The 24,730-nt window shown below is 44.3% G+C and overlaps 1 protein-coding gene across 1 annotated transcript in view; it reads right to left on the bottom strand.

Moving 5' to 3' along the window:
• The window catches only part of Wdr60 (WD repeat domain 60), a 73,387-nt gene that overhangs the window by 44,764 nt on the left and 3,893 nt on the right, over positions 1–24,730 (bottom strand). The window contains exons 2-6 of the mRNA XM_013033635.1: positions 21,852–21,920; positions 20,487–20,540; positions 19,169–19,583; positions 15,802–15,893; positions 10,098–10,397 (exon numbers count right to left, since the gene is read on the bottom strand). Of these exons, the coding sequence (XP_012889089.1) occupies positions 10,098–10,397; positions 15,802–15,893; positions 19,169–19,583; positions 20,487–20,540; positions 21,852–21,920 (930 nt within the window). The remainder of the gene's footprint in view (positions 1–10,097; positions 10,398–15,801; positions 15,894–19,168; positions 19,584–20,486; positions 20,541–21,851; positions 21,921–24,730) is intronic.

Genomic DNA, 24,730 nt, shown 5'->3' with positions numbered 1-24,730 from the left:
AAGAGCTGAGGGACAGCGCCCAGGCCCAGAGTTCAGGCCCACAACCGGACCCCAAAAAAAATTTTTTTAAAGAAAAAGAAAAAAGAAAATAACCCCTACACAGAGCCTGCACAGCATGATGGAAGATGCATGTTGGACTTACAAGTTTTCAAGGCAGAAGGGTCCACAAGACTCTGTCTCCAAAATAATCATGAAAAGGTTATGACGGAGGTACAACTCAAGTGGTAGAGTGCCAGCAGAACAAGCAAGAGCAGCAAGCACAAGACCCTCAGTTCAATCCCCAAGACCAGCCAAAATAAGGAAGAAATCTGATCCGCAGCCCAATGGCCAGACATGTGACCTACTTCACAGAAAAGACTGCCAATCAGACTAAAGAGCCAGGGAAATGCAGCACCAAATGATGACCTAAGATCAAGAGTTCTGAAACAATCAAATAAAATTCAAAATATGTCTGCCACATTATCTACCACACAAAACCAAACACTAGAAAAAAGTCTTTGGTAATAAGCTCGAATCCCGTGGCCCTTCTACGGTTATTCTTTTAGATAATCTAAGCTGGCCAAGTGGCGTGTGCATGGGGCAGTGCGCCGTTCGTGAGGCAGAGGCAGGAGATGGCCAGTCTGCCTGAATGACACAAGACCCTGAGTCAAAAATCTTTCTGGAAAACCATGATGAACACCAGACACCATGCTGAACATGAGCTACTTGACTTGTGAGTGAGGACCGGAAGGGAGAACTGGGAGCGAAGGGTGACCCTGTCCAGAAAGAAAGGTGCATCTGTACATCACCTCTGTACATCACCTTACAGTAAGAAATAAAAAATAACCAAAACGATGAAAACAATTTTTACCATAGTAATTTAAGACAATATAAAAAAATAAAGACCAGCTGGGCACCAATTTCACAGGCCTATAATCCTGCCTGTCATCCTAGCTACTCAGGAGGCTGAGATCTAAGGAACACGGTTCAAAGCCAGCCCCGGCAGGAAACCAGAAGTGGCGCTGTGGCTCAAGTGGCAGAGTGCTCGCCTTGAGCTGAAGAGCTGAGGGACAGCGCCCAGACCCAGAGTGTAAAAAAAAATAGCACTAGCTGGGCGCCAGTGGCTCACACCTGTAATCCTAGCTACTCAGGAGGCTGAGATCTGAGGATCGAAGTTCAAAGCCAGCCCAGGCAGGAAAGTCTGTGAAACTCTTAAGTGGCGCTGTGGCTCAAGTGGTAGAATGCTCACCTTGAGCTGAAGAGCTGAGGGACAGCCCTGGCCCAGAGTTCAAGCCCCACGACCACCACCACCACCAACAACAAAAGAGTACTGTTTATATGCAATGTAAAAAACCTAGCACTTGTTACAGTTCTCACTGGACATCAACACAATTTCACAAGGTAACTTACAACAGGGAAACACCGTGAGGAGGGGAACACAGGTGTGCACTAGACACAGAGCCAGAGGAGCTGGAGCCCTCTGTGCAAAGATGCTTGCTACTGCGGGGTTTCTCACTGCCGGCCTCATTAGCCAGCTCTACTAGTCCTCAAACGGAAGGGCTAAAGTCTCCAGTGCCGTAAACTGTTTTTTCCCTTCAATTCTGTCAACTTTTGCTTCTTAAATGTTGGGGCTCTCATTAGGTTTGCATTCATTGAAAGTGTTATATCTTCTTGCTTCACAAATTACTTGGTTATTGTGAAATACACCCTCTGTCTCCAGGTCTATTTTGTCCGGCCTTAGCGTAGCCCCTCCAGCTGTCTTCCAAGTTCATTCTTTTTGCCAGTCTTATTTTCAATCTGTTTGACTCTTCTAATTCAAAGTGAGTCTCAGGTGTGCTGAGGCATCGCACTTATGTACGTTATTTGTAGATGCCTGTCTTCAGCTCTGTTCCCAAGGGAAACTCAACTAAGACACAGGGCAAATCTTACATAGTAAAACCCACATGTTCTCAGTAGAGACTTCTTACCTTCCTCCTTGAATCTTTATCCTTTCCAATACTCCTTACTAAATTCTCTGCATGCCTGGAAAGCAAACATGATCAAAATCAAATTTTACTTTTAAGTGTAGACTTGTAAGGAGTAAGGAATTTTCCAGGCATGCGGGTAGCACATGCTTATTATCCAGCACTCAGGATGCTGAGGCTGGAGAGTTCAGTTCAAAGTCAGTGTGTGCTACATGCAAAAACCCTGTCTCAAAAAGCAATGAAAGGAGCCGGGCACCAGAGGCTCACACCTGTCATCCTAGCCACTCAGGAGGCTGAGATCTGAGGCCTGCTGTTTGAAGACAGCTGGGGCATGAATATCCACGAGACTCCTATCTCCAATAAACCAACAAAAAAACAGAGGTGTGAGTCAGGCGGCAGAGCACCAGCCTTGAGTGAAAAAAATCTGAGGGATAACACCCAGGCTTTGAGTTCAAAAATAAACAAATAATAAAATTTAAAAATAAAATATTTTCCATCTTAGTCAACTGCTAAAGGTTAGAAAAATCATGGTTTATTAGAACTATGAAAACTAAAATATTCCTAATATTTTTATTATTTCAGGAACAAATACAAAAAATATCTTCAGCAGACAGAAGAATCTATGCATCTTGACCAACATTTGCATGTATGTCTGTACATCAATCCTGAGTACTAATTTATGTTTAATATAATAATGTTCAGTTATAGGTTCTATTCCCAGAGAGATACTCTCTATTTTTAATCTTATATGTTAGTTAAGATTTAAGGGTTTTCAAATTTTGAATTGATTCTCAATTTTTACAACTCACATTCTTCCCAATCAATAGATCACAGAAGTGGGCATGTATTCTAACAGATTATCAGTTTTAAATCCAGTAATTTGGCTCCCCAGGACTAAGTTCTAGCCTTGTTCAAACTGGCAAAAATTTTGCAAAGACATTTAAGCAAGCTTGACTAAAGTATGAAAAGGAAGTACAAATTACCATGGTCATCAACAGCAGATTAAAACCTAGTACTAATGTCTGGGGTATGGCTCTGTGGTAGCACATTTAGCACAGCGAGGCCTTAGACTCAAACCTTACCACTGCAAAATAAAATACAAAGTATTTAAAGTAAACTACAACCTAGGGCTTCTGTTCAGACTTAGTCTACATATGAACTCCAATCTGCAACCCACAGAGTAGGAAGTAAACTACAACCTAGGGCTTCTGTTCAGACTTAGTCTACATATGAACTCCAATCTGCAACCCACAGAGTAGGAAGTAAACTACAACCTAGGGCTTCTGTTCAGACTTAGTCTACATATGAACTCCAATCTGCAACCCACAGAGCAGGTATCAGCACCTAGCTTCACGGAAAGATCCCTCTTGAGGCCCACATCGACCCCAGGCCAGGGCCCCAGCACCAGCTGGCCGGGACCGGTCTTAGGCCTGAAGGCTCTCTCTCTCCCGCTCACTCACCCACTACCAACACTCGGACAGGAGACTTGCACAGTGTGTTTTTTGTGGATATGAGCCGGAATGAATGTGCTCACACCTATAAGAGGGGCTAGACCAGCCACCTGCAGCTGTGACTTCAGGTGAGGCGGGGCCATGGCTGCTCCCATACCAACCAGTCTCCCGCAGAGTGAGACTGATTCTCTTAGTTGGCATGAGACAATATTCAAAAAGCTAAAAAACGACTAGCCATTTATAATAAGTGTCTAGCTGCTCTAGTATACCTAAAGAATAATTTGGAGGAGTTAAGTCTACAGAAAACAAAGTACAACTATAGGTTATTACTATTTACCATCTGTAAGTAAGACTAATTTTTAAAGCATTCCATTAGAACTGTATTAAACTTAAGAGTCAAGAGAACGTGTCCTCCTTACTGGCTGCCAGGCCCATCTCTTTTCAAACGTGCACCTCGATTTCTGTGTTCACCATTCTAGCAAATGAAGAAAGAATTCCATAACCATTAAGTTGTACATAATGAATTAAGTATAATTAGTAAATTTAAAAGCAAATGTGGACTTAAAAGTTAACAGCATCTATGCTACAAGTAAATGTTAAGATAACTATTTTTGCTAGCTATCTTTAACAAATTAGGTAACTCATGTATTTCATGAGTAATTACATTACATCAGTATGTAAAATAATTGTGGCCATCCATTTCACATACACAACATATTTAGTAATAAACCTAACAAGTGCCTCATAATACATAGAATTATAGACTTTCAAACATATAGGATGCACCTATTTCACAGGCCTATTCTCCTATAGAAAAAAAAAATTAAACAACCTTCTCTTGAATTAAGTGAATTTAAATATAGGATTACAACAATTAGATTATAGCGGGCACTGGTGGCTCACACCTGTAATCCTAGCTACTCAGGAGGCTGAGATCTGAGGATCTTGGTTCAAAACCAGCCAGGGTAGGAAAGTCCATGAGACACTTATCTCCAATTAACCACCAGAAAACTGGAAGTGGCACTATGGCTCAAGTGGTAGAGCGCTACCCTTGAGCTGAAGAGCTGAGGGACAGTACCCAGGCCCAGAGTTCAAGCCCCACGACTGACAAACAAAACAAAACAAAAAACTATTAGATTATAAACCAATAAATGCTGGTGGGCTGCTGGAAAAGAGAGATCAAGAATTGGACTTCCAGAGAAAGCACAAAGAGGAAGTTTACAGTCCCAGCAGCCCTAAGACTGTGTAAAACCCTATCTGAAGAATAACCAATGCAAAAAAAAAGGCTGGCAAAGTGGTTCAAGTGGTTGAGCATCTGCCTAGCAAGCACATCTCCTAAATTCAAACCCCAGTACTACCACCAAAAAAAAAAAAAAAAAGATTTAGACGGATTTATACATTTGGCCTGTCAGTTCTAACATTCTTAGAAAACAAAGATGTAGTTAAGACTTAACTAGCTGGATGTACAAACCTCAGGAGGCTGAGATGAGAGAGTCTTGGTTCAAAACAAGTCTAGGCCTGAGACTGTTATCTCCAATAGCCAGCAAAAAACACAGAACTGTCAGCCTTGACCAAAAAACTATAGAGCATGAGGCCCTGAGTTCAAGCCCCAATACTGGTACTAAAGAGCTTGGAACACTGCTCAAAAAGAAATGCACTCATTATCTGACTTGTGTAACTAGAACCCCTCTGTACACCACTCTCACAATAACAACTTTAAAAAAGAGCTGGAAAACTTAACTGCTAAAACAAACATTTTATTCATGAACAGGCAAATCAAATAATCATTCTCAGAAGAAAAAAAATGGCCAACAAGCACACAAAGCAACATTCAGTCTACTTAGACATTAAGGAAATACGAATCAGGCCAACACTGAGATTCCAACACACCCTAGTCATAAGGGCGATCATCCAAAAAGCAAGCAGTAACAAATGCTGGTAAGAGTAGGGTGAGGAGACTGCCAGTGGAAATGTCCTTAGTGCAGCCACGACAGAAATCACTGTGTAGGCTCAGCTAGGAATGGAGCAGGTTTCCAGCACAGTTCAGGTAGCAGAGTACTATCCGCTAACAGGCACCAGGTCCTGAGTCCAAACCTCAATATAGAAAAAATAATTGAAAACCCTACTATATGAGAGTACCCCCTGACCTTTCCTAGTATACTCCTGGGAATATAGCCGAAGGAAGGCAAGCCAGCAGACAACAGAAATTATATCACAGCACTATTCACAATAGCCAAGCTAGGTGATCAGCCTAGGCACCCAGTAATCAATGAATGGAGAAAGAAAATGGGATACATATACAAATGCAGTATTGCTCAGAACGAAAATAGATGGAAGCCAGGACCAGAGGCTCACATCTGTAATCCAAGCTACTCAGGCTGAGGTCTGAGGATCACAGTTCAAAGCCAGCCTGGCAGAAACGTCCGTGAGACTCTTATCTCCAATAAACGAATGAAAAAACGCTGAAAGTGGAGCTGTGGCTCAAGTGGTAGAATGCTAGTCTCGAGCATGGAGAAGCTCAGAGACAGTGCCCAGGCCCTGAGTTTAAGCCCCAGGACAAAAAAAAAAAAAAGAGGTCACCAGTCCATGACATTAGAAAACATCTTGTCATATTCATCATGCTTAGCTATACTCTTTTCATCTCTAATTGATTTAACTGCAGAACTGAACATGTACCTCACTGGCTCAGTATATACTCATCATACATAAGGCCTTGGGTTCCATCACCAGCACAGAAAAAAACCATAAAGAAAAAGCAAGCAACTTCGAATGCAACATCTCCTAAAACAGAACAGTGTTCTTCTAATCATGGCATAGTGTATGCATATACAGAAATATCAGAATGAAACCCTGTAGTCCAACTGACTGATGTAAATCAAAAATGTGAAAGGCCTGTGAGTTAGCCTTTCTAAAGAATTACACTGCTTGAGTTTTCCCCTGAAGTATTTCAGTTAATACTTTTGTGTATACTTGCATACCTACTAAAGCATTTACTTATTTATTTACAACCTAATTCTAGCTTCCACATATGTTAAGTGAAGTAACTCAGATTCAGAAAGACAAACAGTATATGTTTTCTCTTAAATGTAGATGTTAGATATAAACATATACAGGGTCATATGTGCAAACAGACTAAAGAATGGTATACTTGGGAAGATTCTAACTGTAACTTCTCTGAACAACTAATGAATTGTTAAACAAATGAATACCAGGAAACTGAAACATGGCTTTTCTTGGGGGTGGGGGTGGGGGCAGGGATAGGAAGGAGGTTAGATGAATAGAAAGGAAAGGGTAGACAAATATAGTCATTGGGCTGGGAAGGTGGCTCAGTGGTAGAGCGCTTGCCTTGCATGCCTGAGACCCTGGGTTCGATTCTTCAGCACCACATAAGCAAAAAGAAAAAAGCCAGAAGTGGCGCTGTGGCTCAAGTGGTAGAGTGCTAGCCTTGAGCTGAAGAGCTGAGGGACCCAGGCCCAGAGTTCAGGCCCCACGACTGGACCCAAAGATGCACTGTATTCATATTCTGACTTGAACTACTTGTACAACTACTTAGAATTTAAAAGTTTAAAATAAAAAGATTAGATTGCCAGAAAAGAAAGTAACATGAATTACAGGTGCTCCATCAGTTTGTAAGACAGAAATCTGAAATAGCCATCAGTTTGGTTCTAGAAAGATCTCTGAACTGTGTATAGTTATTTAGGTGAGTGGGTCAGGGCCCTGTCATGAGAAAGACAGAAGGAAAATCAATCCCTTCACAATACTCTTTCTAGCAACGAATGGGAAGTGATGGTCACGGGAAGATGAGTCATTCTAAGCAGGTGATGTCAGTCAAAAGACCATCAGTGCTCCAGCCAGCGCTCCAGGCTTGGAGATGTGGCATACCCGTACATGAGAAGGGAGAGGAGGCTGTGACGGACACTGTCTGTTATTCCTAAATAAAAATGTGAGGTGACATGGAACAACCATCATAGCTGATAGCGTATTTCTGAGTGACAGCCATTGGTTGGCACAGTCTCATTTCCAAAACATGCATAGTCTTTATCATTCCTAAGGACAATGATTAAAATGCTCTTTCATACAAAAGGTGGAAGGAAGGGAGGGAAGAAGGATGGAAGCAAGCAATAATCATCTGAATAGGGGCTGGGAAAGTGGCTCAGTGGTAGAGCGCTTGCCTTGCATGCATGAGGCCCTGGGTTTGATTCCTCAGCACCACATAAGCAAAAAGAAAAAAGCCGGAAGTGGTGCTGGGGCTCAAGTGGTAGAGCGCTAGCCTTGAGCTGAAGAGCTGAGGGACAGCGCCCAGGCCCAGAGTTCAGGCCCCACGACTGGGGGGGGGGGGAGAAGCTGGGAGGAAAAATAGGAAGTTTTGGTCTACAGAAAGAAAATTTTAGACCAAGCAGAATGCATACCTGGGTCCAGGAACCCCCCGAAGCACCGTCTCACAGAGGCTTTCCACAGTCAAGGCCCCAGGTGGCCGAGTACAGGGTACGTCCCTGCTGCCTGTCCCACACACAGGCAAGACTGGCACGGTCTCCCGCTGCTAAGCCATGCACCCAGCACCCTGACCCACAAGGAGGTGACAGTGGGGCTTCAGCACAGCTGTAGGGAAAGGCAATCAAGACGGAGGGCTGACTATGACTCACCATGCATGACTGCCAAGGACACACCAAGGTCATAGCACCAGGCGTGACCTGCCCCTACCACAGGTGTTTCTGGGCTTAATTTCTCCTGCTTTTAATGCTGTGTTTTTTGGACCCTATGCTTTCATGGACACTGGCCATGAAATCTCTATCCTGTGTCTGCAGATTTTATCTCCCCCAGCCTGCGACATCACCCTGAGATTACATGCCAAGAAGCAAAACAATGAAGTCACAATAGCTCCAGACTATGTAAAAACAGCCAGAGTGCACGTGAAAACAAGTGAGTCTAGAAAATATTAAGCAATTACAGGGATGAACTCAACACACAAAAAAGGAAATCAGATCCTTTGCCATCGACAGTAATACACTCTTATTCTGGTTCTGGGTTTTTAGTATACGTATACCAATTCTGTCTGTAACTGTTTTGTAAGTTATTCACTTAATTCTCACTTTAAAAACATTAGCTTCCTTAGGTTTCAAAATTTCATGTCAAAGTTCATTTCCACCAGGGTGTGCGGTCCGTACAGACTGAGGTAGGAGGACCGCTCCAGATGAGGAGCAGCTCAAAGCTCAAGTCTGAGCAACACAGTAAAACCCTGTCTTGAAAAATGAAAGTATGCTTATGACCAAATCAAAGATATGGATCCATATTCCTTAAAAGATAAATAATCTCCGCTACCGATCACAAAACAGACCTGAATCACATTTGTACCAAGCTTAGTACTTTCGAGTTAATCCGGAATGTCAGCATGGTTTGAAGGAGATCACTGAAGGTGTCTATAGAGTGTTTCCAGGGAGGGTCAGGTAGGGGGGCAGACGTCCCCTGAATGGGGCTGCACCATCCCATAAACAAAAGGGGAAGGGGGAAAGCCCACAGTGCAGGGACACGCTCTGACTCTCTTACTCTGAAACCATTTCTTCTTTCCCACCTGTCTCTCCGCTCCCCCACTCCCCCTGTGTCCTGGCTACCCTGAGGTGAACAGCTCTGCCACTCCAACACAATGGTTGAAACCTCTAAAGCCACAAGCCAAAAATAAATCATCCCTCCCTTCAGTTGTTTACGTCACATCTTTTGACACAGCAATAAAAACTTAGCAACTACTAAGCAATGAACCTTAACTTTATCTAGCCAAGTTATTTGTCTACTTATTTATTTATTGCCAGTTCTGGGGCATGAACTTGGGTCCTAAGTGCTGTCCCATAGCTTTTTTGCTCAAGACCAACACTACTACTTGAGCCACACGTCCACTTTCTGGCTTTTTGCTTGTTAACTTGAGATACTTAGCAATCCCACATTAGCTCTGAACCACAATCCTCAGATGTCAGCCTCCTAAGTAGCTAAGATCATGCATATGAGCCACTGGTACACTGCAGTCTGACTACATTTAAATACAACTTTTTCTCAGTGATCGTTGGTCTCACGATGACTATACCAGTAGCAAAGAAAACACATTTTTCCTTGTATGTAGAAGCTAGACTTAGCTTCATCTATACGTAAATACCTTGGGTAGTATATAAACCAAACAGTATATTCCTCAAAAAGGCAAAGTTCAGCAAAATAAAACACCAGGGGTGCAGAGAGGGAGGGGGAAGGGTGAACCGATGCAATCATAGTATTCAGTAGACACTGTGGAACATGACCTATGTACCTTGTGGGCAGGGAAGCGAGGGGGAAACTAGGGAAAGCAAGAGAAGATTGTCCAAAAACAGGAATGCACTCATTACCACACTTAGGAAACGGTAATCCTTCTGTATAACACCTTAATAATAACGACAAAACTGTATTTTAAAATAAAATATGAAACACTAGGAAGCAGGTACTTTGACTGACAGAGTCAAAGGGAAAGGGGTGGACAAATGAAGAGGAGAGGATGGGGAGACACCACCAAGAGTCCAATGTATATCCCACAGAATTAAGAAGGGTAGGGAACGGGTGAGAACACTGAGAGGCGATACTGAGGTAGTGCATTCATAAGCGGCTTTTTCCAATGGCAGCTCCCTGTACAGTCCACTACTTAGAGATAATAAAGGATAAATTTTAAGTGAGGTTTCTAAGAAGATACCTTGGGCTCCTTCTTCTTGTGCTCTTCCTTGGACAGTCTCTCTTTCCTCTCAGTGTGGTTGCGATGCCTCTCGTCATCAAGGTCCCTATGCCGTTTCTCTCTGTGTCTCTCTTCCCCTTCCTTGTCAGTGAGAAAGTTCCCCTTTTCTTTCGAATGTTTTTCTCTCTTCTCTCTTGTGCTGCCTTTTTCTTGGTGTTTCTTTTCTCTATCTACTTCTCTAGGCTTTCTATGTTTTCTCTCATCTTCTTCTTTATAAAGCCAGAACTTGAGAGGGTTGTCTTTATTGTCACCATACTGCAGCTGAGGGACAACAGAGAGAAGTGTGTGAGCAAATGCAAACACATCCTCGGCCTTCTACGTGTTTTGGTAAGAGACCACCAGGGACAATCCTTTAACTACCACGGTACCTCTCACACCACTGTTCCACTCACAGATGCTGCTGGCTACCCAACCTCCACCACCACAGAGATGCCGAAGCCCAGTGCACTCTCTCTGCCGTGGTCACAGGGTCCAGCTTTCCCAGTGGGATGGTTTGGATGCTCCAAGTCCCTGGAGGGCCCCTGTTGGTCCTCCGCCACCCTGCACCCTGCATGAAGTCTTCGTAACTTCTCTAGGCAAATGGTCACTTTGCCAAATGCCACAGTGTTTGTAATGACACTGAATCACCTACTTCACTATCCCATCTAGATGGGAGTCTTGAAAATGAGGACCACCCCTCATTAGTTATCCATATAACCCCCAAACATTGCAGAGACTCAGTACATAACTGGTGACATCAACTTAAGTTGTCCAACGATTGTACAAGGAATGCTCCAGCCAGCGCTCAGTGCTGAGAGCCGCCGGTCAGCCCTGAGGCACACCTCACCCCAGCCTTCCCCACAAGGTCACCTCTGCTCATCCAGGCCAGGGTCTCTGCCCGTGCTCCCCGTGGTCCCTCCACTTCCCCTGGGATCCCGGCAGCCTCCTCCATTACCTGACCAAGTATAACTATAAAGCTGAGAAACTGCCAAAGGAACCTCATGGGAATTAAAGACTTAAGTCTAAAAACAAAGTTAAAGATCCAGAACAAAAAGCAAACAACTACTTACATAACTCTAGAGTGGGAAAAGGGCTCACCAAGCATTTCATCAACAAGACAACAGACTTGTTCACTTCGGAGTTTACACGCTGGGCCCAATAGCTCAAGTTTATAATCCTAACTACATGTGTGGCAGAGATCCCGGGATTAAAACTTACAGCCAGCCTGGTCACAGAAGGTCAGAAGACTACATCTTACTCATGGTACCTGCCACCCAGCAAGAGGAGAGGCACGCTGCTGGGTGCCTCACCACTGGCTTGTCACCCCGAGACAAGGGGAAACACAGACAGGGAGCTACAACCCACACCAACCCGGGCACAGAGCACCACTGGCTTGTCACCCCAGAGACAAGGGGAAACACAGACAGGGAGCTACAACCCACACCAACCAGGGCACAAAGCACCACTCTATCTTTTTTTGTTGTTGTTGTTGGTCCTGGGGCCTGAACTCTGGGCCTGGGCACTGTCTCTGCACTCTTCAGTTCAAGGCAAGCACTCTACCACTTGAGCCGCAGCGCCACTTCTGGTTTTCTAGTGGTTTATTAGAGATAAGAGTTTCACAGACTTTCCTGCCCAGGCTGGTTTTGAACCATGATCCTCAGATCTCAGCCTCCTGAGTAGCTAGGGTTACAGGCGTGAGCTACCCGCACATGCCTAAGACAAAAGGGCTCTGGAAGAGTAGCTCCACTGGGATAGAACCAGACAAACTTAGGGTCCTGAACTCTATCCCAAGTACTGCAAACATAACAACAGACACACACATATACATATGTAAATAACCCACAAGTCAAATTCAAAACAAAACAACAACATAAATGACTAGCAGAGATAGCCTTTTAAAGTAGGCTTAAAAAAGTAAGACAGCCGGGCATCAGTGGCTCACACCTGTAATCCTAGCTACTGAGGAGGCTGAGATCTGAGGATCACAGTTCAAAGCCAGCCGGGGCAGAAAAGTCCGTGAGACTCTTCAATTAACCACCAGAAAACCGGAAGTGGTGGCTCAAGTGTCGTAGAGCGCTCGCCTTGAGCTGAAGAGCTGAGGGACAGTGCCCAGGCCCAGACCAACCAAAAAAGGAAAAGAAAAAGAAACAAACAATCCAGGTTGGGAAAGTGGCTCAGTAGTAGAGTGCTTGACTAGCAGGCATGAAGCCCTGGGTTCGATTCCTCAGTACCACATATACAGAAAAAGCCAGAAGTGGCGCTGTGGCTCAAGTGATAGTGCTAGCCTTGAGCAAAATTTGAAGCTCAGGGACAGTGCTCAGGCCCTGAGTTCAAGCCCCAGGACTGGCAAAAAGAAAGAACGAATGAACAAAAGAAAGAAAACCATCAAGAGCTGGTGAGAATGTAGTGTGTGAGAAAGAAACCCTTGTTCCCTAATGATGGGAATATAAACTAATGCAACCTGGAAATCAGTAAAAAACTAGAACTGGACCTCCTATGATCCTGCTATACCCTCAGGCACAAAATCTAAGGAGTGTGAATCAACACAATCACAGCACTATTGACAACAGCCCAGCTGGGAAACCAGCCTAAGTGCCTATCAGCCAACGAATGAATAAAGAAAATCCAGTAAATGCATAACAGAGTATAGCCATAAAAAAGAAATTACCCCTTGGGGCTGGGAAGGTGGCTCAGTGGTAGAGCGCTTGCCTTGCATGCCTGAGGCCCTGGGTTTGATTCCTCAGCACCACATAAGCAAAAAGAAAAAAGCCGGAAGTGGGGCTGTGGCTCAAGTGGTAGAGCGCTAGCCTTGAGCTGTGCCCAGAGTTCAGGCCCCAATACTGGACCCAAAAAAAAAAAAAAGAAAAAGAAAAATGTGGTACATATACACAATGAAAAAATTTTACTCATCCATTAGAAAGAATAATATTATATCATTTGCAGGGAAATGGATGGGCCTAGAAAAAATTATGTTAAGTAAGTCAGGCTCAGAGAGACAAACAGCACATGTTTTCTCTCATATGTGGAAGCCAGACACACATAACATACACAGGGCTTTAAGCTCAGTAGTAGAAACAGGCTTTCAGGAGAGGGCAGTCAGAGGGGCCAGAAGGAAGGAGGGAGCTATCATATTTGATGTACATTATGTAAAGCCTAACTACGTAGCTTGAGGGCAGTAGGCATGGGAGGGGGGGGTGATTGGAGGAGATAATGGCAGGGGTGATAATGACCAAGACTAATAGTACTCATAACCTGATTTACGGAATTAAAATCATTTGTACAACTTCTTAATCACAATTTTAAAAAGGAAAAGGGGAAAAAAAGCTAGTAGAGAAGATTTCAAATGTTCCTAAAACAAAGAAATGCAAAACAGTCTGAGATGTTGGATTTTCAGTCACCTGTTACAATGTTGCAATCATTACACATGGTACAGGTATTAAAAAGAAACACTGTGCTGTGCACCAGTGGCTCATGCCTACAATCTTAGCTTCTCAGGAAGCTAAAGATGGAGGACTACAGTTCAAAGCCAGCTCAGGCAGGAAAGTCTGTAAGATTAATTAATCACACACACAGACAGACACACAGAGGCAAAACTGGGTCTGTGGCTCAAGTGGTAGATCACTAGCCTTGAGGAACAAAAGCTCAGGGACAGAGCACAGGCCCTGAATTAAAGCCCCACAACTAGCACACGCACACATACAAAAAAGTAACACTGCACCCTAAAATATGAACACTTACGATATGTTAATTTAAACTACATTAAAAAAAATTAAACTTTCAGCTGGGCGCCAGTGGCTCACGCCTGTAATCCTAGCTACTCAGGATGTTGAGATCTGAGGATCGTGGTTCAAAGCCAGCCTGGGCAGGAAAGTCTGTGAAACTCTTATCTCCAATAAACCACTACAAAACCGAAGTGGAGCTGTAGCTCAAGTGGTAGAGCGCTAGCTTTGAGCTGAAGAGCTGAGGGACAGCACTCAGGCCCAGAGTTCAAGGCCCATGACCGACAAAAAAAAAAAAAAAAAATTAAACTTTCAAAAATTTCATTATCTTGTGGATCAAATTAGCAATATTAAAAATAATAGTTACCTGTCCAGAATATGATAAATTATACTGTGATGTTATGAATAACTATATAATTCTTATGTAAAAACAGTGGGTTAGGTTTATATTTTTTATCTAATCCATTCATTTCCAGAAATTAACCATAAATAATTAGAAATAAATATAAAAAGTTCACACAATGGATGTCTTTATACTTAAAAAAAATCAAGCAATCTAGGTGTCCAACAATTGCAGATAGGACAAGTAAGCCATATTACTAAATATTAATTACAATTCACTCAAATACTACAAAAAATATCGTAACTCAGGAAAATACTCAAGATGTATTAAGTTTAAAATAGTATAAAGCAACAAAATGCTGTTGTCTTTAATGTACTATGCAATTTCTTGTTTCTATTATATGTTCTTCCCCCTATGGCATATCCCTTGTTGTCACTGGACTTGATTTTGGTATGCTGGTATCGTGTGTGTGTGTGTGTGTGTGTGTGTGTGTCTGTGTGTGTGTGTGTCTGTGTGTGTGTGTGTCTGTGTGTCTGTGTGTGGGTATCTGAATTAGGGAAGGGAAAGAGAACAACAGAGTGAGATAGAAGACAAGAGGGAGGGACCATTTCAACAGCAATATTCACAAGACAAAATGTTAGAAATGATCTGTACAACTTGGGGGTGGGGGAAGGGAAAGTATGAGAAAAATGAGGGAAGGGGTAAGAAGTTTGACAAGAAATGTACTTATCCGGGCTGGGAAGGTGGCTCAGTGGTAGAGTGCTTGCCTTGCATGCATGAGGCCCTGGGTTCAATTCCTCAACACCACATAAGCAAAACGAAAAAAGCCGTTAGTGGCACTGTGGCTCAAGCAATAGAGCGCTAGCCTTGAGCTGAAGAGCTGAGGGACAGCGCCCAGGCCCAGAGTTCAGGTCCCACGACCGGACCCAAAAAAAAAAAAAGAGAAATGTACTTATCGGGGCTGGGAAGGTGGCTCAGTGGTAGAGCGCTTGCCTTGCATGCCTGAGGCCCTGGGTTTGATTCCCCAGCACCACATAAGCAAAAAAGAAAAAAGCCAGAAGTGGCACTGTGGCTCAAGTGGTAAAGTGCTAGCCTTGAGCTGAAGAGCTGAGGGACAGTGCCCAGGCCCAGAGTTCAGGCCCCACGACCAGACCCAAAAAAAAAAGAAATGTACTTATTAATTTACTTATGTAACTGTAACCCCTCTGTATATCACCTCGACAATAAAAAAAACCACAACACCAAAACTAAAAAAAGCAACAAAAAACCAATTTAAGGAAATTACATAAACACATTCATACATATATTACATACACACATACGTATATATATGTATATATATATGTATACATACACACATATATATATAAATGGGGTAGGATATATATACTTAAATATTATCAATAATCTCTAAGTGGGGAATAGTTTTAGTTTTATTATTATCTGTGTCTTCCAAACTTGCTAAATTAAGCAAGAGTTAGTCTTAGAATCAGAGAAAAACCACGAGACCTCAAAAGAAGAGACTGATTAGCCTTGGGGCTTGACTCCTTCCCACTTTCTTCCCCGGTAATCCCCCAGGCCTGCGTAGACAGGTAGAAAGCCCTTCCGTGGGCCACCCGGCTACCTTTCTCTCCCGGTATCTTCTTTCTCTATCTTCATCGACCCTCTCAGAATCCTCATCTCTCCTTTCTTTTTCTTCAATTCGTACTTTACTACCTAAAAAAACAAAAAAATTGAACATATTTTTAACTCTCCCAAATTTTAGCTTATAAAGGATTGTCTAACAGCTTGCTGATGTTACTACAAATACTGTTAACAAATATTTTAAAGTAGTCTTCAACAAAACACATTTCCAAACACAAGAATGACAGGTCTGCCAGGCACTAGTGGCTCACTCCTGTAATTTTAGCTACTTAGGAGGCTGAGATCTGAAGATCAGAGTTCAAAGCCAGCCTGACAGGAAAGTTCCCCGAGACTCTGGTCTTCAATAAACTCCCCAGAAAAGGCCAGAACTTGTGCTGTAGCTGAAGTGATAGTGTGCTAGCCTTGAAATAAAAAAGCTCAGAGACAGTGCCAGGGCCCTGAGTCCCAGAACTGGCACAAAAGTGTGACAAGTTCTAGTGTGTAAACTTCAAACAGAATAAAATAGGCACTAAATATGGCAATCTAAGAAACAGTTATGAATTTTTTTCCCTTCTTCTTGCTGAAGCAAGCTGGCAAATGTGTAAGTTGTACCCATGGTAGTCGAAAGGGGCACCAACACCCGCGCAAACATCTTTAGGGCTTCTGTGTCCAGAAACAGAGCTGCATGGACAGCAGAGCTGTCTAAGAAAGATCAGCCCTGTTGGCCAAATTTTTAATCAAGTACGAAGCCCAAAGGAAATTCCTTCTCAGCAACACCCGCCACGGCCTCCTGAGACCCCTACTGGGGAAACAGGCAAGAGGAGGGCTCCAAACATGCAAGGGGCCCCCATGAGGGGAGGCTGACACCAGTTACGGGCAAAGTGAGGATGTTGCCCACAATCTCGAGAGAAGCCACTGGCAGGGGGAAGCAGGGAGACTCTATGCTATCTAGCAGACCTCAGAGGGTGGACAGCCTGTGATTCAGAGGCGAGGCCCAGCTGGGCACTGAGTCTGAGAAAGCTAATGGATAAGTGTCATTTAGACTACGAGACTAGATGCAATGAGCAGGAAAGGGAGGCCCTTGACAAATGGAGAAGTATAAGGAAAATGAATGAGGAAACAGATCTATGGGTGATGACAGAAAGAACTTCAAAGAGTCTAACTGTATAGCTGGCCTTTCCATCACATCTTAAATACTGTGCTGAAAAAATAAGAGCAGGAAGCACAAACAAAAAAGATGTTATTAGAAATAAACAGGAGGGGCTGGGAAGGTGGCTCAGTGGTAGAGCACTCGCCTTGCATGCCTGAGGCCCTAGGTTCGATTCCTCAGCACCACATAAGCAAAAAGAAAAAAGCCGGAAGTGGTGCTGGGGCTCAAGTGGTAGAGCGCTAGCCTTGAGCTGAAGAGCTGGGGGACAGCGCCCAGGCCCAGAGTTCAGGCCCCACGAACGGACCCAAAAAAAAAAAAAAGAAACAGGAGGGGCTAGGAAGGTGGCTCAGTGGTAGAGTGCTTGCCTTGCATGCATGAGGCCCTGGGTTCGATTCCTCAGCACCACATAAGCTGGAAGTGGCACTGTGGCTCAAGTGGTAGAGCACTAGCCTTGAGCTGAAGAGCTGAGGGACAGCACCCAGGCCCAGAGTTAAGGCCCTACCACCGACGAAAGAAAGAAAGAAAGAAAGAAAGAAAGAAAGAAAGAAAGAGAGAGAGAGAAAGAAAGAAAGAAAGAAAGAGGAAATAAACAGGATTGTCAAAATAATAATTTTAAAAAGCATTAAGCTGTAAAATAGCAGTTACTGTTAAAATTAATTAGTGGTAATTCAACCCATCAAACTCCATCTTAGTTATTCACACAACAAAAATAAGGCTATTTCTGCTGGGCGCTGGCGGCTCACATCTGTCATCCTATCTACTCAGGAGGCTGAGATCTGAGGATAATGGTTCAAAGCCAGCCAAGCCAGGAAAAGTCTGTGAGACTCCTAGCTCCAATAAACCACTAGAAAACTAGAAGTGGTGCTGTGGCTCAAGTGGTAGAGTGCTCGCCTTGAGCTGAAGAGCGCAGGGACAGTGCCCAAGCCCAGAGTTCAAGCCCCATCACCGACAAAAAAAAAAAGGAAAAAGAATATAACCTGGCACTGGTGGCTCACACTTGTAATTCTAGCTATTCAGGAGGCTGAAATTTAAGGATCATGGTTCAAAGCCAGCCCTGGCAGGAAAGTCTGTCAAACTCTTATGTCCAATTAACCACCAGAAAACCAGAAGTGGAGCTGTGACTCAAGTGGTAGAGAACTAGCCTTGACCACAAAAACTCAGGGACAGTGCCCAGGCCCTGAGTTCAAGCCCCATAGTTAACAAAAAATTTAAAAAATTAGGGGCTGGGAAGGTGGCTCAGTGGTAGAGCGCTCGCCTTGCATGCATGAGGCCCTGGGTTCGATTCCTCAGCACCACATAAGCAAAAAGAAAAAAGCTGGAAGTGGCGCTGTGGCTCAAGTGGTAGAGCACTAGCCTTGAGCTGAAGAGCTGAGGGACAGCGCCCAGGTCCAGAGTTCAGGCCCCATGACTGGACCCCAAAAAAAATTTAAAAAATTAAAAATATATATATATATACATATAAAATTCGGTATAACATACACATTGGAGGAAGGAGAGAAGAGAGGAAAAAGGAGGAGAGAGAGAGGGGAAAGGGAAAAAGAAATGAGAGGAGGGAAGGGAGAGAAGAGGGGGAGAGAAAGAGAGAGAGAGAGAAAAAGAGAGAGAGAGAAAGAGAGAGAGAGAGAGAGAGAAATAGGGGCCTGTACCTACAAAGCCAAAGCCTTCATAAATAAATAGGAGAAAATAAAATGATGCCAAATGCCCTGAATAATAAGAATATCTAAAAGAAACACATTTTTTTTTTTGGTCAGTTATGGGGCTTGAACTCTGTGCCTGGGCACTGTCCCTGAGCTCTTCAGCTCAAGCCAAGCACTTTGCCACTTGAGCCACAGCACCACTTCTGGTTTTCTGGTAATTTCTGATGCCGGGCATCAGTGGCTCATGCTTATAATCCCAGCTACTCAGGATGCTGAGATCTGAGGATCACAGTTAAAAGCCAGACTGGGCAGACTTTTATCTCCAATTAACCACTAGAAAACCAGAAGTGGCGCTGTGGCTCAAGGTAGAGTGCTAGGCCTAGAGTTCAAGCCCCACCACCGACAAAAAAAAAAAAAAAGTTTCACAGACTTTCCTGCCCAGGATGGTTTTAAACCATGATCCTCAGATCTCAGCCTCTGAGCAGCTGGTATTGCAGGTGTGAGCCACTGGCGCCCAGCGGGAAACACATTTAACAAAATTCTGTAGCCAGTCCAGTGTGTTCAGGTGAGTGAGGACTCACCTGAGCGGGTCTTCTTGTCTGCTCTGTCCAGCAACTGCCGGTCCCGTGCCTCCCGGACCAGGATGTTGTGGTAGGCGGCAGTCTGCTTGATCTCATCTTTCCTAGGCCTTCTATCCCTCTCTTTTTCTCTGTCCTTTCCCCTGCCGTGAAGCCTTTCTGCGTCTTGTTCCCGGTGTTTCTCTTTCAGCTTTTCTTTCTCCCGGTCTTTGGTGTCTTTTCTCTTTTCCCTGTGCTTCTCTCGATCTCTCTCCCCGTAGGGATTCTCCTTAGAGGTGTAGAGGTCTCTGTGCCGAGCATCTCGGTCTGGGTCCCTGTACTTGTGCTCTTTGTATTCGAGGAGGTCCAGTTCTGAATCCTTGTGCAGCTTCTTGTCTCTATGTTTCTTATCTTCCTTTGGACTACCTGATTGTACAGCCTGAAACAAGAAAGAAGCCCTTCCTTGACCAGGAAGCTTTACTAACAATTCCCTTTACTATCTAGAAATCCATACTTACTGGAAAGATCTTTAAAAAGACACTGGCTGCAAATTCTTTCTAATCCCAGCAGGACCTGGGCAGGGGTGAATGAATATTCTTGTCTTGTTTTGGTTTAGTTTTTTGTCCACTGTGGGGCTTGAACTCTGGGCCTGGGCGCTGTCCCTCAGCTCTTCAGCTCAAAGCTAGTGCTCTACCACTTGAGCCACAGTGCCACTTCCATCTTTTTCTGTTTATGTGGTACTGAGGAATCAAACCCAGGGCCTCATACATTCAAGGCAAACACTTACTACTGAGCCACCTTCCCAGCCCAATGAGTATTCTTATAGTACTGAAGCAGTTACATTTAGAATGCGTATCAGACAAGTTCGTGTTTACCGGAACACAAATCTAGATAAATACTTGAGACCAGGATGGGCTGGGGATGCCGACCAGCAGACAAAAATTAAAATTAAAGGCCGCCTGTAGTACAAAAAGGACAATGAGCTACATTTAAGTGCATGACACATAACCACCCCTTGGCAATATACAAAGCAAGGCTCTTTCTTATAAAACTCTTGGGAGGATTTCATCTCAATCCCAACCTTCCACCCCCAACTATGCGCCCGGAGGCACAACACCACCCACTCCACAGCTGGGCCCAGGAGCTGGAGCTGGCCTGGGGGTCAGGCTGGACAGCCAACAGGAGCCCTGCCCACATAGGGGTTTTAAACACAGGGCTTCATCATCTGTGAGTCCAAAATGCCTTTGAAATGAGCCTCATGGAACCAAAGTTATGCAGCAGTATGAACCCAGGAAGCCATCAAGTCCCACACAGCCCCAGCTTCAGTCATTAAAATCATTACCCAAAGGTGTTTCCTGAGGTCCTCTGCCTTCCAAGTATCATCTTTAGTTCTTCTCTAAAAAGAAAAGCAAAAAGAATTGTTAAAGTTCAAAATATAAAACTTTAGCCAGGCACTGGTGGCTCATGCCTGTCATCCTAGCTACTCAGGAGGCTGAGATCTGAGGATTGCGGTTCAAAGCCAGCCCAGGCAGGAAAGTCCATGAGACTCTTATCTCCAATAAAAACTGGAAGTGGCTGGGCGCCAATAGCTCACACCTATAATCCTAGCTACTTAGGAGGCTAAGATCTGAGGATCACAGTTCAAAGCCAGCCCAGGCAGGAAAGTCTGTGAAACTCTTATCTCCAATAAACTACCAGAAAACCAGAAGTGGCGCTGTGACTCAAGTGGCAGAGCGCTCGCCTTGAGCTGAAGAGCTGAGGGACAGTGCCCAGGCCCAGAGTTCAAGCTCCATGACCGGGAAAAAAACAACTGGAAGTGGTGCTGTGGCTCAAGTGGTAGAGCACTAGCCTTGAGCTGAAGAGCTCAGGAACAGTGCCCAGGCCCAGAGTTCAAGCCCTAAAACCAAAATAAGATATATGTATATAGATATATATAGATAGATATATCTAACAGTGAGCTTTTTTTTATTACACTCTAAATCAACAGCAATCATTTCTGATATGCTAGAACATACACAACTGCTTATCTACTGAAAGGTGGCAGAAAGCACCTGGAGGACCACTGTGCAACCGACTCTGCTATACCTGGGTGTAGCAGCACATACCTGTAATCCCAGCATGTGGGAAACAGAGACAGGAAGACCTCTAGTTTAAGGCTATGTAGAAAGAGGATATCTCAAAATAAAAAGATCATAGGAGCTAGGAAGGTGGCTCAGTGGTAGAGCGCTTGCCTTGCATGCATGAGGCCCTCAGTTAGATTCCTCAGCACCACATAAGCAGAAAAAGCCAGAAGTGGGGCTGAGGCTCAAGTGGTAGAGCTCTAGTCTACAGCTGAAGAGCTGAGGGACAGCACCCAGGCCCAGAGTTCAAGCCCTACGACCAACAACAACAAAAAAAAGATTATAGGAACATGGAATTTTTAAATATATTCACCAACCTAAATTACCCTAGCTACTTCAAAAATTATTAAATATTGCAAAATAAAAGAGATAATAGGCTGGTCACAAACTTACAGGCCCCAAACAGCTGTTCTGACTGCTTGTCAGGGTTGGCCTGTGATCAACACTGTATTACCCTATCAGACAAGATCAGCAGTGGCTCCAAGTGTCACCTGTCCAATCCTCTGCCATAACTCCAGTCTCGACCCTAACAGTCACAAGCGCAAAGCCACGTCTGAGCTGTGTTGATGGCACACAGGCAACATCACTTGCCCAAGCACGGTCTCTAGTCCTGTGGACCCAGCATCAGGTATGGCGTTCACAATGTCATCACCTACCTCCAAAGGACACCAGCAAGAGTCCTCACACCATAGCTCGGAATAAGATACTACTGCGCCTCTTGCCATAACCAAGATATGGAAATAGCCTGTGTGCCTCCAACAGACAAATGGATCAGGACAATGCGGTAATATACACAGTGGAACTTTTATTCATCCACTAGGAAGAATGGTATGACATTGTTTGCAAAGACACAGATGGAAAAATTATGCTGAGACAAAAGATGCGTGCTTTCTCTCCCATGTGGAAGTCTGATAGCACTGAGTCTGTTCTACACAGGGGAAATGGACCTCAGATGGATTCCTTCGCAGACCTGGCTAACAGACTGAAAATGGAAGCCTGTGGAGGCTGCTGAGAACAAACAGGATGCTGAAGAGCTGGCTGGATTTACTGGTTTCTTTGAGGCAAGACATTATTCTACTTGGACAATAGACATGATATGTGAAGAGAGCAGAAAACAGTGACTCCTGGTGGCAAACAGAACAAAACCATAGCCATCTGGGCAGGGCAACTCGTGCCCATGGAAACAGCAGCATGGCTTGTGCCAAATTCTGACACAACCTCCCCACCAAGGCCATTGGAAACCAAATCCATATGATGCTGTATTCCACCAGAGTTTAAAACTAACAAAAAGTAAATAAAGTGGATTGTGCACTTGTTAAAAAAAAAAAAAAAAGCAGGGCGCCGATGGCTCACACCTGTAATCCTAGCCTTGAGCTGAAGAGCTGAGGGACAGTGCTTAGGCCCAGAGTTCAAGCCCCACAACTAACAACAAAAAAAAAAAAAGCCAGGTACCGGTGGCTCACACCTGTAATCCTAGCTGCTCAAGAGGCTCAGATCTGAGGATGACGGTTCATAGCTACCCCATTCTGTGAGACTTTTTTTTCCCAAGGGCTGAGGACCAAACCCAGGGCCTTGCGGGCACCAGGCAGGTGCCCTTCCGCTGAGCTAAACCCCCAGCCCCTGTGAGATTTTTATCTCCAATAAATGACGCAAAAAAATGCTAGAAGTGGACCTATGGTTCAAGTGGTAGAGCACTTGCCTTGAGCTGAAGAGCTCAGAGACAGCACCCAGGCCCAGAGTTCAAGCCCCACAACTGACAAAAAAAAAAAAAAGTGGGAAAGAGAGATATCAGATACAGACATTAAATTGGTAACAACATATTATACTCAGTATCACGGACCGGACAGTGGAGAAAAAAGCTGAGCTACACTTCTGTACAAGGTGACTGATATATAAAGGGAGAATGGGGGAGTGTAAGGGGAAAATCTGAAAGGCTGGCCAGGATAAAAGCAGTCAGGCCAACAACATCTACTAACTAATAATTACTATCCTCCAGAGAATGCAGGCAGAGGTCTCGACTCCTGGAGCGCACATGCCAAAGGAATGGCCCTCAGGCCTTGGTGGAGAGGCTCCGGAGCTACAGGAGCTACAAAGACTCGCCAAGCAGTATTCACCTATTGCTGGTATAGCTGTTCCATGAAGGGAAGTCAAGGGCCTATCCTCACATGACAGCTCTGGGCTTTTCCAGCGTGATAAGGAAACCTAGGTTGTCCCAGGAACTCATCCTTTGGCTGACACAGCTCTGTTAAGATTCGGTCAAGGCTCTTGGCAGTCCTGGATGAAGGGTTCATACAGAGAGTCTGGGCAATCCTCAAGGGAGCCCAATAACTGGACTAGTGAAGACCAATCTTTGGAAAGCCCACCTGCTTTTCTAAAAACAGCATGAAATGGTACTGCATTGTACCTAAACAGTTCATCACTCATATCTCATATCAAAATAAAAAGGATACAAATTTATTTTATCCTAAGGATGACCAAAATATACAAAAATAGACTTTTATCTTTTAAGTTCTGATTAATAAATTTCTACTTTAAAAATGTCCATTCAACTGCTGACCATTGGTGCTCATGATTATATCCTAACTACTCAGGAAGCTAAGATCCAGAGGTTAATAGTTCAAAGTGATTGAGTGTGAGTGTCAGTGTGGATGAATCCACACTTGTCCATCTCCAAAATAATCAGCCACCAAAAAGAAGAGCTTGAGGTGTGACTCAAGTGGTAGACTGCCAACAAAGCAAGTAAGTTGAGAAAGGGGGAGGCTCTGAGTTCTAACCCTGATTCCATCAAAAGAAAAACCAAAGTCCATTAAACATGTATCTCAGGCTGGAGATTCAATTCAGTGTTGTAGCATTTGCCTAGTATGTGCAAGAAACAGAGTTCCATCACCAGCACTGAAAAGTAAACACACATATGTGTGTATGTAAAACCTAAAAGGGGCTGAATGGAAAAAGATTCCAATAAATTGCTATATACATTCCAAATACCAAGAAGATCCTAAACCTTCTAAAGAAAAAGAAAATGGTGCTTAGATATCTAATCACACAGAGTGGTTGACAAATAAAATGCCTTCAAATTTTGCAGATTTTTTTATCCTAGAGTTCTTTGTAAGCCTAAATGACGATCTCTGTGTTTTTAGAACAGTTTCCTTCCTACCTATCCTTGAAAAGGGGAGCAGACTCATTAAAGATGAGAGCACTGGATCCACTCCGGATCCTATCCAATGTATACAGGAGAGGAACTCACAGCAAACGCCCCGAGGGGAGGGGAGGGGGGACCCCATCCCCGCCCCAGGGGAACCCCACCTCCCGCCCCAGGGGGACCACCACCCTCCTGCCAGCCCAACGCCAAACGGGGGGGAGGGAGAACCCCACACCCCCCTTCCACCAGCCCATTCCCCCGCCCAACCCCGGGGGACCCCCCCACCCCCCGCCCAACCCCGGGGGACCCCCCACAACCCCCCGCCCA

Source organism: Dipodomys ordii, unplaced genomic scaffold (genome assembly GCF_000151885.1).
Source record: "Dipodomys ordii isolate 6190 unplaced genomic scaffold, Dord_2.0 Scaffold173, whole genome shotgun sequence".
Taxonomy (NCBI): Eukaryota; Metazoa; Chordata; class Mammalia; order Rodentia; family Heteromyidae; genus Dipodomys; species Dipodomys ordii.
The sequence above is the reverse complement of the archived record's forward strand: the minus strand, read 5'-3'. Positions and strand labels throughout refer to the sequence as shown.